Here is a 16,514-nt window from a genome sequence, read left to right on the forward strand (position 1 = left end):
CAAGCATTTTCACTGATTTTTGCATGCATAAAGACTCACTCAGTGGAAAATATGTGGGCTTTTTTATGGTGGCATTGTTTTGGTAGCAGAATTCTAACAGAAATGTGCTTACAACAGTGTTGTGGTCAAGACAGTATACACATATTAAACAATTGATTATCTTCAAGCTTACTGTTTCCTAATCACAGTATGGGACGTAATGCATTCCAGCCAGGCTCAGAAGATGGCATATTGACAGAGTCTCTATGGATGCTGCTTGTCTACAAATTGCAGCTAGAGCCTTGACAACAGTGCACCACCTGACAAGACTTTACAATACTGAGTCGCTTGGTGTTACATCATGTCAGATTGGCTGGCATAAGATAGAAGCATAGCGGAACACCACTCTCTTGTGTGCATTTCATTATTTTTAAAAACTATTGTAGATCATCCTTCTTAGTCTTACTGGCTTGGGATTTCTATTTACTTATTATGTATTGTAATTTTGTTGACAATCTGTGCTTTTGTATCTGGACTTGAATGTATTACCTATGTGACAGTGCTTCTCTCCCTTTAATATGACTGCAAATTTCCTGCACAAGGAACTGGTCCCAGTATTTGTATTAAACGCAATAAATTAATTTGAGTCGGCAGTTTGGCAAAATGTGTGTTAAAGTCCTGCGTTAAAACTGTGTGTCAGGATTCTCTTATGTGCTGATGTACATTGCCACAGCATAATGTACGGAAATCAATAACTGTCTTTGTGAAACACATCTTGATGGGTGTCACTGTTACAGCTGTAGGTTATTCTGTGGAAGAAATTTCAGGTTTTGAACTTATCGGTCAGTGTTCCGCAATACCAAACATTAAAAACTTTAACAGTGACTGTGTTCCCTTGATAGGATGACTAGTTTAATTAACGCTTGCTGGAATACTTTAAATGCTTCTCTCAACCATGGACCTTGTTGTTGGTGGGAAGGCTTGCGTACCTCAGCGATAGAGATAGCCATACCATAGATGCAACCACAACAGAAGGATATCTGTTCAGAGGCCAGACAAATGTGTGGTCCCTGAAGAGCTTTTTCAGGTAGTTGAAGGGGCAACAGTCTGGATGACTGACCTGGCCTTGTAACATCAACCAAAACGACCTTGCTGTGCTAATACTGTGAAAGGCTGAAAACAAGAAGAAACTATCATAATTTTTCCTGAGGGCATGCAGCTCTACTGTATGGTTGAATGATGATGGCATCCCCTTGGGTAAAATATTCTGGAGGTAAAACAGTCCCCCTTCAAATCTCTGAGTGGGGACTACTCATGAGGATGTTGTCATCAGGCAAAACTAAACTGGCCATCTACAGATCGGAGCATGGAATAACACCTTAATCGGACAGGTAGGTTAGAAATTTAAAAAGGGGAATGGATAGAGTAAAATTAGGTATAGTGGGAATTAGTGAAGCTCAGTGGCAGGAGGAACAGGAGTAATGCAGGTGTAGGTACAGTGATGAATAAGGAAATAGAAATGCATGTAAGCTACTATAAACAGCATAGTGAATGTATTATTGTAGCCAAGATAGACACAAAGCCAACACTAACAACAGTAGTCCAAATTTATATGCCACCTATCTCCACAGGTGATGGAAGAGATTGAAGAAATGTATGATGAGATAAAAGAAATTATTCACATACTTAAGAGAGATGAAAATTTAAGTGAAGAGGGAGTGGAACTCAGTAATAGGAAAAGGAAAACAAGGAGAAATAGTAAGTGAATATGGACTGGTGGGAAACAAATAAAAGGACAACCCACTTGGTAGAATTTGTCACACAGTATAATATAAGCATTTCTAACACTTGGTTTAAGAAACATGAAAGACGGCTGTTTATCTGAAAGAGACCTGGAGACACCGAAAGGTTTCAGATTGATTATATAATGGTAAGACAGAGATTTCAGTACCAGGTTTTAAACTGTAAGACACTTCAGGGGCAGATGTGGACTCTGACCACAATTTATTGGTTATGAACTGTAGATTAAAACTGAAGAAATTGCAAAATATAGGAAATTAAGGAGACAGGACCTGGGTAAGTTGAAAGAACCAAAGGTTGCTGAGAGTTTCAGAGGAAGTATTAGGCAACAGTTGACTAGAACAGGGGAAAGGAATACAGCAGAAGATGAATGGGTAGCTTTAAGGGATGAAATAGTGAAGGCAGCACAGGGTCAAATAGGTAAAAAGACATGCCCTACTAGAAATCCTTGGATAATGCAAGAGATACTGAATTTAATTGATGAAAGGAAAAAATATAAAAATGCAACAAGTGAAGCAGGCGAAATGTCTAAAACAGGAGATTGACAGTAGTACAATATGGCTAACCAAGAATGTAAGGATTTAAAAGCATATATCACTAGAGAAAAAGTAGCTACCACCTACAGCAAAATTAAAGAGCCCTTTGGAGAAAAGAGAAGCAACTGCATGGATATCAAGAGCTCAGATGGAAAACCTGTCGTAAGTAAAGATGGGAAATCTGAAAGGTGGAAGAGTATATATCGAGTCTATACAAGGGAGATTAACTTGAGGACAATATTATAGAGATGGAGAGGACAGAATAAAAGATGAGATGGGAGATATGATACTGTGAGAAGAATGTAACAGAGCACTGGTAAACCTAAACAGAAACAAGGCTCCAGGAGTAGATAACATTCCATCAGAACTACTAATAGCATTGGGAGAAACACCCATGGCAAAACTCTTCCATATGGTGAGCGAGATGTATGAGACAGGCAAAATACCCTCACACTTCAAGAAGAATATAATAATTCGAATTGCAAAGAAAGGAGGTGCTGACCAGTGTGAATATTACTGAACTATCAGTTTAATAAGTCAAAGTTGTAAAATACTAAAATGAATTCTTTACAGAAGAGTGGAAAAATTGGTACAAGTCGACCTCAGGGAAGATCAGTTTGGATTCAAGAGAAAAGGAGGAACATGCGAGGCAATACTGACCCTATGAATTATGCTAGAAGATAGGTTAAGGAAAGGCAAACCTACATTTATAGCATATGTAGACTTAGAGAAAGATTTCAACAATGTTGACTGGAATACTCTCTTCAAAATTCTGAAGGCAGCAGGGGTAAAATACAAGGGAGTGCAAAGTTTTTTACAATTTGTACAGAAACCACACAGCAGTCATGAGGGTCGATGTGCATGAAAGCAAAGCTGTGGATGAGAAGGGAGTGAGGCAGGGTTGTAGCTTATCTCTGATGTTATTTAATATGTACACTGAGGAATCAGTAAAGGGAAGGAAAGATTTGGAGTAGGAACTAAAGTCCAGGCATAAGAAATAAAAACTCTGGTGTTTGCCAATGACATTGTTGTTCTGTCAGAGAGAGCATAAAACTTGGAAGAGCTGCTGAATGGAATGGACAGTGTGGAATGTAGGGAATGGACAGGGTGGAATGTAGTCTAATTAAATCAGGTAATGCTGAGGGAATTAGGGTAGGAGATGAGACATTTGAAGTAGTAGATGTGTTTTACTACTTGGGCAGCACATAACTAATGAGGAAGTACTGAATAGAACTGGGAAGAAAAGAAATTTGGGACACAAACTAACTATAAGGAGGGATTACACTTATTCTGAGGCATCAAGGGACCACCAATTTTGTACAAGAGGGAAGTGGGGGGGGGGGGGGGGGACGGGTAAAAACCAGAGAGGAGGACAAAGAGATGAATATAGTAAACAGATGCACAAAGATGTAGGTTGCAGTAGTTATTCAGAGATGAGGAGGCTTGCACAGGATAATAACATGCTATTCTTTTCAAAGATTCATTTAATATATGCATAATTTCACACTTAAAAAAAAAGTATGTGTAGCTTAAGTAATTGAAGTAAGGTTTTATAAAAAGGTTTTCCTTTCAGTTAAATATCAATTTCAAATAAATTACTCCACTGTTTGGTTTTTTGTTTACATCTCTGTTAAGATGGAGAAAAAAAAATATTCATGAAATAAATTCTTGGACAAATTAATTCACTTAGTATAATGACATATTCCATGAACATGTGTTGTCGTTATAGTTTGCGAATAGAATAAAAAGCAGTATTATATCTTACCTGTGGTCTTGTTGAAGTGAAAGTACGAAGAATTACTCTATCTTTAGGCCTTGACCCCTTTGGTAGAGCCAGGAGTAGAAGAGGCTGATCCCATCCTTTACTGCCACATAGTCTACAGAAAAAAAAAAAAAAATACTTTTTTTTCTCCCAAACACACTTTGATTTCAGAATCCAAGGTGATTAAATGAGATACATTCTAAAATGAAATAGCTTTTATTTTTTAAATAATAATGTGTTCTTGTAATTTATGAAGATAAATACAATTATCATTTAATGTCCTGCACTCTTCCGAAATATTTGTGAGAACTTTCTGTGTGACAGAGCATTCATTTGTCTAGTCTTTCATTCATTCAGTCATTTTGTAAAAAAAAAGGTAAACTATCACCATATCTCTATACTAGTTAAATTTAATCAAGTAGATTAGAAAGAAATCTGCTACCTTTAAATAAGCTGCTGTGTCCTCCAACACAAAATCGAAACAATGGAAAATCCATGATGGAACATAATAAAATTATGAAAAGGACAGTTGCTACTCACCATATAGCAGAGATGCTGAGTCACTGGTAGGTACAACAAAAATACTGTCAGAAAGGGAGCTTTCGGCCAACATGGCCTTCATTGAAAATAGACAACATACACACAAACACATTCATGCAAACGCAACTCACACACACATGGCCACAATCTCTGGCTGGCTTCAGCTGCCAGAGACTGTGGTCATGTGTGTCTGAGCTGCATGAGTGTGTGTGTGTGTGTGTGTGTGTGTGTGTGTGTGTGTGTGTGTTTTTTTGACAAGAGCCCTGCTGGCTGAAAGTTCACTTTCTCACAGCCTTTTTGTTGTGCCTTATGCGAGTCAGCATCTCTGCTATATGGTGAGTAGCAACTATACTTTTCAGAATATTGCTGCTGTGTCCTCTGTTATAACGAATAGGTAACAGTAACTTCACATTGATTACAGTGGTATTTTTCAAAGAAAATATTTACCTACACCTGTAAATACTGAGTCCTATTTACAGTGCATTACTATTCATAATCCAGTGGGAGTTTGCTGAACAGCATCTCACCAGGCTATGTAATGCCACTCTGGACTCTAGTCAAAGATCAAAGTCCATGTGAAAATTATCTTTGTATCTTGTACTGTGACTGAGTAGATAACAGTTCAGTTAAAAAAATACTTTTTTTTGTCAGAAACATAAAATACTAAGGAATAAATGTTTGGAGAAGTTAGTATAAGAAAGCCACGAGCCTTAAAAAAGCTTATTGCAAGATGCAAAATGTAAGATTATCTACTTTCTAGGGAGGGACAACATGCAAGATAAGCAACGCATCTGCTTTTAGCTCAACAAAATGAATGGTGCTCATAAGGTCAAAACACACTGAACTGAGCTTTTTGATTAGTTTATCTGCAGGATGGGAAAAATGAAACTGGCCCAAAAAATATTTTTAAGTCCGACAAGGAACTGATCCTTTTTTAAGTACAGGAGCACTGCCTATTACAGCAAATGCTGCAAATCATGATTTCGGTACACTAATCGGTTGTATCACATGTCTGCACATGTGCATTTCCCATGTGTTCTGTATGTGTACTTTGCTGCGTCGTCATGTTCAAGTGAGTCAGTGAGAGAAGCGGGCTTGAGGGGACATGGCTTAGCTACAGCCTGTGTGGAAGTGTTTATGCGAGAGTTTAAGATGTGAAATATTCCTTGAAAACCTCCAGAAAGGTCTTAAATACAAAACTTAGTGGTAAAATAGTCGAAACGGGCTCTGCAGTGAATAAAAGCTGTAACTACCTGGAAAGCATTTGAACACTAGAAAACATTGCTTGACTGAAGGAAAGCCCAGAATGAAGTCCAACAAAAGTTCAATGCTGTTTATGTGTACAAGTGAAAACAGAGATCATCATGTCAAAATATTATCATAAAGTACCTGAATCTTTATCCTTACAAATTTACTGTTCTGCACAAATTAAAGTCCCCAGACCAAATTTTGCATATAAAGTTGTTATTGAGGTGTCTGAGTGATGTGAAATCAGAACTTTCGGATCTTCAGTTTTAATTTCCTCGTATGAAGACTGGTTCAGCCTGTAACGAGTATGAAGTCACAGAACATGTACTTCTGTTCATCAGAAAATCTCCATCAGTACTTCTGAAGAGCTGTTGCACAATTCCAAGATTGGTACTTAGCGCACAATGTCTGGTGTCCGCATCATATGATTCTTTAACCAAACTGTTAACGCTAACCAGTACATCCAGAAACTGTTTAATCCATATATGGATCAACTCACAGATTATGAATGACTGTATACATACTTTTAGCAAGACAAATTGTCATGAGTGCATGAGGTGCTCGGTGAGGAGAGGACAATACACAGAGTCCATGTAATGTATTGGGCAAATTGAATGGTCAAGTGTACTCAAATAGTCTGCACACACTGGAGTAGCTGCAGCAGAACACCGAAAACCCTATTGATGTTACCCTTCAGGCAGAACTGCAGCACACTTCAATAAATTGAGCACAGCACTGCATCAACATCAAAAATCACCATTTATGTCATCCTCCGAGATGTTCGTTAACAAGGGCCAATCCTGGATTAATTTTATTGTAAATGTTTTCTGTGGCAGTTTTACTTTGCCCATCCTGTACATGCTGAATTCAATTTAACTGGACAACAAGTATTCTTATACAATGTGTTTCATTTAATGTATTACCATTAATGCCTTCTTTCTGGTGCCACCAGGTCATTATTCCATAATTGAAATTGCATAATATGAGTGTGTGTTAGATTAAGACAAACTCTTGACCTAGCAGCACTTTAGAAGGGGCAGTCATGAAGTTTTAATTATCACGTTGAAAGAAATAAAGTCATTTATTTTTTTTTATTTATTTTTTTTTTAATGACACTACAGGAGCCCAAACAAAATGATGCAGCTAAATGGTAAAGTGGTGTTTCATGTGGTAATTTCATTTCTGGCAGCAATGGAAATATTGCAGCTGCGTCAGCCCAATACAGAAGACTTCCTTACCGACCTGGATTGATCTGACACAGCAGAAACATTTCTGCTACTGCCAAAATCAAGTTCTTGCACAATTTGTTGTGTGACTTTACTTTTTTGAGGTAATAATTAAAACTTTATGACTACCCCATGGGCTTGTTCGGCTATCGTCTGAGCTGCATCTGCTAATGTTCATTTTAGACACTGAATTGGTATGCTTTCGCCACTGGAAGTCAGTTATGTAGGATTCGAACAACAGCACACCTAGTTCTTATCTTTGTGAGACCCCTTCCTGTCACACTTCCCCATTCTCACGTTAACATCACTTGTGTGTTAGAGCCTGATAATGTGATTCTCTGCTTTTCATTATTAAATTAAGACCAGTACATGCAAGAGTAATCTCATTAATGCCACAATATTATAAGCCTGCATATAGAACTAAGTGAAGTGGTACAGTGCTTAGGACACTGGATTAGTGTTCAGGAGAGCTGTGGTTCAAATCCTTTTTTAAGCATCCAGATTTAGGTTTTTTATGGTTTCCTTAATGTGCCTACATCTAATGCCAGGGTGCTTCCTTTGAACGGACAGGGCCGATCTTCCTCGGTGTCCTTCCTCCAATATGAACTTCTGCTCTGTCTCTAATGACCTCATTAATGGGACATTAAACCCTAATCTTTATTTTTCCTTTCCAAGTAGATATTTGTGTCCTCACAAAAAGGCTTTGGCTAAGTCACAGAATATACCAACAGGATAATTTTTTTCTTGTTTAGCTCTGCCTGGTCTTCATTTGTGAGTTCTCTGTGGAGAATCTTTTACAAAACTCAAACTATGAGGCAGTATGCAAGTTCTCCTCAGAAGAATAAATTAATATTTTATGACAAGCTGCTTTCTCAAACACTTTTGAAAAGATTGGAAGGAGAGAAATATGTCTGTAATTAGAGGTGGTTAGTTTATCTCCTTTTTTATAGAAAGAAGGGAGATTTAGTGTTTAATATCCTATCAACAAGGTCATTTCATGAGACGGAGCACAAGCTCGAGGTATGGGAGGAAATTAGCCATGCCCTTTACACAGGAACAATTCCAACATTTGCCTTGAGTAATTTAGGGGTATCATGGAAAATATAATCTGAAAGGCTGGATGGGAATTCAAACCATCATTCTCCTCAATGCGAGACTAGTGTGCTAACTACTGTGTTACCTTGGTTGGTTCCATTTTTATACTTGGGTGTTGCAACACCACGTTTAAATCTGTCGGGGAAACATGTCTGAAGTCAACAATGATTACAAAGATAGCTCAAGGGTCATCTATCAAGTCACCACAATATTTTAATATTCTGATAAAAACACCATCATAAACAGCAGAACTACTGCTTTTTAGTGCTCTTATAAATTTTCTAATCTCCTTATTATCTGTGTTTTTTAAAACTTATTTCTGTTGGTGGTACATGGAGTGTCCACACTAATAAAAACAATGCCTCTGTATCTTATTGTTTCTATGTGGATGCAGCGTTGTTTGGTGGCATCATAAGGCCAATGATTTGAAAGTGACCATTTATGCCTGAGCTATTTTCTAGGGACTCAGTTTAATTTGGTTACTATACTTGTTTGTTTATCATGTGATAACACTCCAAATAATTAACAGTATTGATTATTCATTTGGAAGTTAATTACAGGATTTACCAGGAATTCTGTTCACTTTATTGTCATCTATTTGTGTTTCGGGGATGCAACTGCTTTTGATACATTTATAATTAAGTGAAACTAACTGGCAGATGTATTTCAGTTTTCACTGAAGATTATTTGAATGCAAAGGCACATGTTTGAGCTTCATGTCATCATTACTAATTCTGACATCTGTACAACTCACAAGAATCCAGTGTCAGCATTTATGTAACTAACGATTTCCTTTTTTGGAAGTTAGGTTCTTGAACTACACTACACCCGCAGTAATGACTAATTGCCTAATTATCCTTCCTAGCATGACTAAATACATTACAATTCACTGTTCCCAAACCATTAATATGTGTTATATTGCCAACCTTTAAATTACTGAAAGTTCTGTACTAATTTGGTATTCACAAGTTGCTTCTGTTTAACAGGATTGCAAAGAGAGGTACACCCTATGCTCCCACCCAACACCAAGCTCTGATTGTTAGCTAAAAAGTATGAACAAGTGTGTACAGTCTTGGAAGTAATCCACTGTAAATCTGGAGAGACAGCACAGCCAGTAAAAATTATTTATTTTGGGGAGGCTGGAGATATCAGAGGGAGAAAGAATCCATTTGGAGTCCTATTCAGGTTGAAACACTCCTCACACACCATTCCTCAAGACTTTGGTTTTGTTCAGGTCTGTGATGGTGCTATCTTGCCTTCATAGTAATTTAGTAATTTGCCTGTTGAATCAAAGCTGGTGTTACATATCCCTCACAATCTTGAAGAGAAGACGACTTACATGCAAACATTCTTGAATTTTTGTTGTTGATTCTAAAATTTTTGGCCCCTTATACTAAAGTCTGATGTTGGCTGTTCATGTAATCAGCAAGCTGTGTCTTGTCCTATTTTCTAACCAGAAATATTTTCCTGCCTTTCTTAACATACAACCAAAGCCTATAGTCAATGATATGGTAAACACTATAAGGCTCTTACTCCTTACTCTGTAATAACTAAGTTTTAAATCTGGGGTCTGTTTTTCTCCACAAGACATGTAACATAATCCTTATGAGTTAGCTTGCTAGCTAACCACTCAATGTAACTTTCATATGAAACATTTATTACAATATCACATGAAACCCTGGCCCTGCTGCAGCTGGTAAAGTCAACTATTTTCTCTATTATCTTAATGTTATTGGTAAATTTATGCACTACATTCTTTGAGGCTTCCCCAATGTATCCTGTTATTACAGTATATGAGATAAGTTTCTAGACTTCTTTGATCCACATTTGATTTTTACCTTAACTCAATTATTTAAGATTTGGAACTGTAAATAGCGAACACTCTAGTTCTTTATCCCACTGAAAACACTGCCACCAATGGAATACACACATATATTCCATATAGAATTTAAGTATTTTGGTACTATTCACTTCTTGTTTCAGCTAAGTGTTTTAACTTGGACACACAATACAACCTAGAAAGTTGGTAGTTTATTAGGTTGTGGCATGTACGCCACTGCCATAGCATACATTGATCACAGTAAGATGACAAGGCAACAGTACACAAGAAGTAATGACATGATAACTGAACACAAGCGTAGTGCAGCAAGGTTTAAATAGGCACTCGCCCGTAGCGGGCTCATCGGTAGTTCACAGTATTGCTCTTTCATGGTGTACTCTTGCGGATGCCCTGCTAATACATGCTGCTTTCAAATGTGTGCACATTACTTCATTCGGTTTCCCTTGGGGAACACGTCGGACTCTTGAGATGTTTTTGCAGTCTTCCTTAGTGAGGCTCTGACAAGTGATGTACTGATACTGGCGCATATGGTTGGAAGTACTTGGGGCACAGGCAGCATTGCAGTCCACCTTGTGCCCACCCACAAAGTAGGACAGGTGACAATAGCATGAGCTCCACGTCCACATCAGGTCCAGGGCCTGGTGGTGGTGGTTCCCCCACAGTTGGTGGCTGAGGGAGGTTTTTTTGGGGGGGGGGGGGGGGGCGCACAACTACAGCAGTTATTAGCGCCCAGACTAAGTTAGGAATGCACCGTGTGGCACAAGGCTAAAACAGCAACTAAAAGGGACAACACTATAAAAGACATATTGACAGGCATAGGATTAAAAAAAAAAAACCAGCATAATCAAATGTCCTTAGACAGGTTTGTCAAGTGGATAAAACGAAGAACGCGAGCAGCTGCTCCTGTGTCATCCACTAAAATGGCATCCAGAGTACATGGCAGGCCAAGATCAATGTGCAGCGTATTAAAATTCGGACAGGAGGTTAAAATGTGGTATACCGTCAGCGATTGCCCACATGGGCAGAACGGCGGTGGCGCAGCCGTCAGCAGATGCCGATGGCTGAACCGGCAGTGTCCAATTCGTAACCTGGCCAAAACAACCTCCTCCCGCCGAGAAGGGCGTGAAGAGGTCGTCCAAGCCATGGGAAGAAGTTTCAAGGCTCGAAGCTTGTTGTCCGTAAGTGCAGCCCAATCGGCATGCCACAGTGATAAAATGCGCTGACAAATGACCCTGCTACAATCTGATGAAGGGACACAACAAGAAGCTGTCCGAGGCTGGAGGACCGCAGCCTTGGCCGCAGCATCTGCAGCTTCGTTCCCAGGGATACCGACATAGCCAGGAACCCACATAAAGGTAACCGGAGAACCATCGTCCGGCAGCTGCTGAAGAGAGCGTTGGATCCGGTGCACGAAAGGGTGAACCGGATATGGATAACTGAGGCTCTGGATGGCGCTCGGGGAATCGGAGCAGACGACATAAGCAGAATGTCGGTGGTGGCAGAAGTAAAGAACAGCCTGGTAGAGGGCAAATAGCTCAGCTGTGAAGACCGAACAATGGCCATGTAGCCGGTATTTGAAACTGTGTGCCCCGACAATAAAAGAACACCAGAACAGAGCCATCTGTATAAATGAAGATCATATTAATGAACTTTGAACGAAGTTCGACAAAATGGGAGCAGTATACCGAAGAGGGGGTAACCTCCTTTGGGAGCGAGCTGAGGACAAGGTAAATGCGAACCTGAGCCTGGAGCCAAGGTGGCATTTGGCTCTCGCCCACTCTAAAGGTTGTAGGCAGTGAAAAATCAAGGTGCTGAAGGAGGCGACGAAAGCGAACTCCAGGGGGAGCAGGGCACAGACATACAACCCGTATTGACGGTCGAGAGAGTCATCAAAAAAGGAACAATAAGATGGGTGGTCGCATATTGACAATAGCCGACAGGCATACCGACAAAGCAGTATATCGCGGCAGTATGTTAGGGCAATTCACCGGCTTCAGCATGAAGACTCTCGACGGGACTAGTATAGAACGCTCCGATCGCAAGACGTAAACCCCGATGTTGTATAGAGTTGAGGCGGCGTAAAATGGAGGGCTGTGCAGAGGAGTATACGAAGCTCCCATAATCCAGCTTTGAGCGGACGATCGACCGATATAGGCGAAGTAGGATGGTTCGATCCGCTCCCCACGACATACCACTGAGAACACGGAGGACATTTAGAGAACGGGTACAACGGGCAGCCAAATATGACACATGTGGAGACCAGCTAAGTTTCCTGTCAAATGTAAGACCTAAAAATTTTGTTGTCTCCATGAATGGGAGAGCAACGGGACCGAGTCATAAGGACAGTGGGAGAAACTCTTTGTAGAAGTTAATACAGACCGTCTTCTCGGCAGAGAAACGGAAGCCATTGGCGACACTCCAGGAGTAAAGACGGTCAAGACAACGCTGAAGACAGCGCTCCAGGAAACATGGACGCTGCGCGCTGCAATAGATGGTAAAATTGTCCACGAAAAGGGAGCCTGATACATCAGCTGGGAGGCAATCCATTATTGGATTGATCGCTATGGCGAAGAGAGCGATGCTCAAAACTGAGCCCTGTGGCACCCCATTCTCCTGGCGAAAGGCGTCGGACAGAACAGAACCCACACGTACCCTGAACTGTCGATCCATTAAAAAGGCACGAATAAAAAAAGGGAGGCAACTGCGAAGGCCCCATGTATGCATGGTGCGGAGAATGCCCGCCCTCCAACAGGTGTCGTAAGCCTTCTCCAAATCAAAGAACACAGCCGCGGTCGGGCGCTTCCACAAGAAGTTGTTCATAATGAAGGTCGACAAGGTAACCAGATGGTCAACAGCAGAGCGGCACCTACGAAATCCACATTGTACATTGGTAAGTAGGCGTCGAGATTCGTGCAGCCAAACCAAACGAGAGTTAACCATTCGCTCCATCACCTTACAGACACAGTTGGTAAGCGAGATGGGTCGAAAACTGGAAGGCAAGTGCTTGTGCTTCCCCGTCTTAGGAATCGGGACAACAATAGACTCGCGCTAGCATGTGGGAACATGACCCTCAATCCAGATGCAATTGTAAGTACGAAGAAGAAAACCTTTACCTGCAGGAGAAAGGTTCTTCAGCATCTGAATATCAATAGAATCAGGCCCTGGAGCGGAGGACCGTGACCAGGCAAGTGCATTTTCGAGTTCCCACATGGTGAATGGGGCATTATAACTTTCACAATTCGAGAAGCGGAAGTTAGGTGGCCTTGCCTCCTCTGCCTGTTTTCGGGGGAGGAAGGCAGGGTGGTAATGAGCGGAGCTCGAAACCTCTGCGAAAAAGCGGCCGAAGGCATTGGAGACATCCTCAGGGGCCACAAGGACGTCATTCGCAACCGTCAAGCCAGAAACTGGTGAGTGGACCTTAGTACCAGAGAGCCAGCGCAGGCTACCCCAGACAACAGAAGAAGGAGTAAAACTGTTGAAGGTGCTTGTGAAAGCAGCCCAGCTGGCTTTCTTGCTGTCTTTAATAACACTACGACACTGCGCACGTAATCGTTTATAATTGATACAATTCGCCACCGTAGGGTGGCGTTTAAAGGTGCGTAAAGCAAGTCGACGAGCATGTAAAGCTTCTCTACATGTTGCGGTCCACCAGGGGACCGGTACGCGACGTGGAGAAGAAGTAGTGTGAGGGATGGAATATTCAGCAGCAGTGAGAATGACTTCCGTGAGGTGTGCGACCTGACTATCGCAGCTTGCGAAGTTTTGATCCTGAAAGGTCGCCCTCGAAGAGAAGAGCCCCCAGTCTGCTTTGGAGATGTTCCAACTAGATGAGCATGGAGAGGGGGTATGATGCAGGAGATGGATAACACACGGGAAGCGGTCGCTCGAATACGTATCAGAAAGTGCGTACCACTCAAACCGGCGTGCAAGTTGGGTAGTACATATAGAGAGGTCTAAATGGGAATAGGTGTGAGATGTGTCCCAAAAGAAAAGTAGGGGCACCAGTATTGAGGCAGACAAGATTGAGCTGGTTGAAAAGGTCTGCTAACAGGGAGCCCCTCGGGCAGGATGCTGGAAAGCCCCAAAGGGGATGGTGGGCATTGAGGTCTCCAGTTAACAAAAATGGTGCAGGTAGCTGAGCAAGAATTTGTATCATGTCTGCCCTGGTAACGGCAGACGACGATGGAGTGTAAACGATACAAATGGAAAATGTAAAAGTGGGGAGAGTAATTCGGACGGCAACTGCCTGCAGGCCGGTGTGCAATGTGATGGGATCGTAGTAAATATCATCCCGGACCAGCAACATAACCCCTCCATGAGCCGGAATACCTGCCACAGGGGGTAGGTCAAAACGCACAGAGGCATAGTGTGCCAAGTCAATTTGATCGCATTGGCGTAGCTTCGTTACCTGGAGAGCTACAACGAGCAGACAGTGCAAGCGGAGCAGCAACTTCAAGTCCTATCGGTTGGAGCGAATGCCACGAATATTCCAGTGAAGAAGTGCCATCGTGAGAAGAAAAAGAAAAAGGAGAAGCAAGAAGGGGTCACCTCAAAGGCCGCTGAGGGCCTGGCTTTGAGCGAGCACATTCTGATGAAAGGGTTTGACATCAGCACTAGATATCTCAAACCCATGATAAACAAAAGAAGGCTGAAAGAAGTGGCATTCTTCCAAATTGCATTTTAAGCTGGTGGCCTGTAACACTGAAAAGGGCGTACATAAGTTGTTGAGATGTTCAGCAGTGGAGCAGCCACAGACCACAATATCATCAAGATAACTGGCACAGCCAGGCACAGACCTCATGAGTTGTTTGAGAAACTGTTGAAAAATCACCAGGACACTGCCCGCACCAAACAGTAACCGCAAGTATTGATACAAGCCAAAAAGTTGTTAAAGACCAAAAGCCGCTGACAGTCAGCATCAATGTGAAACCACAATTATGCATTGGAGAGGTCAATTTTTGAAAAATACTGAACACCCGTGAGCTTAGCAAAAAGTTCATCAGGGCGCAGCAAGGGATATGTGAAAATGATACATTGAACATTGACAGAAACTCTGAAATCACCGCAAAGGCGTAACCATCCCGACAGCTTCTTGACAATGACTAAGGGGGTAAGCCATTCACTGGATACAATAAGTTGGATGATCCTGAAGACCATGAGGTGGTCAAGCTCTGCCTTGATTTGGTCACGGAACACCATTGGCACCAGGTGATCCCAAAAGAAACTGGGTCTGGCCGAAGGTTTCATGGTGATGAGGGCTTTGAAATTATTGGCACAACCCAAGGCCACAGAAAACAGGGAGGAAAATTCAGAGCATAAAGAGTCAAGCTGTGTATAACACACTTGATCAGAGATGAGACTGACTTCATCGGAAATAGTAAATCCAAAAAGGTTAAAGATGTCCAAATCAGACAAATTTTCAGTGTGTGCATTGTTTACCACCAGAGAAGTCAGTGGATGAACCACTGATTTATATATGACTGGGCCTGAGAAACTACCTAATATCAGACTGCTTTGTTTATTTAAGTGACTAATGCATGTGACACTGGCCCAAAAGGGAGAGATCACAAGTCCCTGTACTTTTGCAAGTTGAGTAATGACATGGCAGCACCAATGTTGATTGCATGTGTAGAACCTTCTGATAAACCTTGACATCAATAAAAAGCTTATTGTGTGCAACGGAGATTGCCAACACACAACTGACATCCCTTTCAGTGACTGCAATATGCTGTTGAAATTTTGTGTTACAAACTGTAGCAATGTGGCCTGTTTTGTCGCACTGCACTGGCGGCAAACTGCCCACCACTTAGGACAATCTGGGCCATCACGAGTGACAAAACACAATGGACAAGAGGGAAGCGTGGAGTGCTCACGTTGTTCATTGCTGGGGCTTGCTGCTGCAGCAAGTTGGACTGGCTGCCGTGATGTTTTGCTCGCACACAGACTGCTGTGGACTGTCCAACAAATGGTGGTGGTGGGGAGCTAATTTAACTTTTGTAATCTCACATCATGATTAATTTCAGAACCTGCAGCCATCAAAACTTCAAAAAACTGTGCAATGTTTTCACACTGAAGGGCCCACTCATGAACTCACGATCGGGGACCAACAGAACGATAGCATCACGAACCATCTGGTCAGCATACGACTTCTTATGCACATCAGGGACAATGTGACAACGATGGCTTGAACCGTGAAGCTCAGCTATCCGAGTTCCATAGGAATGTTCCAGTTTCTTGTGACACCAATAGAACTCGACTCAAGTGGCAATGATGTGCAACCATTTACAGTAGTATTTTGATAGCAGGTCACACATGCTATTACAAGGAAGTGAAGACTGACCCTGCAGGGTGGCCAGTTAGCAAAGTAGTAGTTGATAGATAAAAAAAATCATGGCTTAAGCTAACATCAGTCAATCCAAATGCATGAAAATGCTACCACAACCTTTTCTGTAGGCTTCCCATTCTTCGTCAGATTCATCATAAGCCAG

At 41.5% G+C, this 16,514-nt stretch overlaps 1 protein-coding gene across 2 annotated transcripts in view; it reads right to left on the bottom strand.

The window, feature by feature from the left end:
- LOC124716953 (E3 ubiquitin-protein ligase RNF103-like) overlaps positions 1 to 16,514 on the bottom strand; it is a 129,004-nt gene that overhangs the window by 83,769 nt on the left and 28,721 nt on the right. For both annotated transcript variants that reach the window (XM_047243556.1, XM_047243547.1), the window contains one exon: positions 4,081 to 4,192. In XM_047243556.1, the coding sequence (XP_047099512.1) occupies positions 4,081 to 4,192 (112 nt within the window). The remainder of the gene's footprint in view (positions 1 to 4,080; positions 4,193 to 16,514) is intronic.

The sequence above is a fragment of the Schistocerca piceifrons genome, chromosome 1 (assembly GCF_021461385.2).
Source record: "Schistocerca piceifrons isolate TAMUIC-IGC-003096 chromosome 1, iqSchPice1.1, whole genome shotgun sequence".
Taxonomy (NCBI): Eukaryota; Metazoa; Arthropoda; class Insecta; order Orthoptera; family Acrididae; genus Schistocerca; species Schistocerca piceifrons.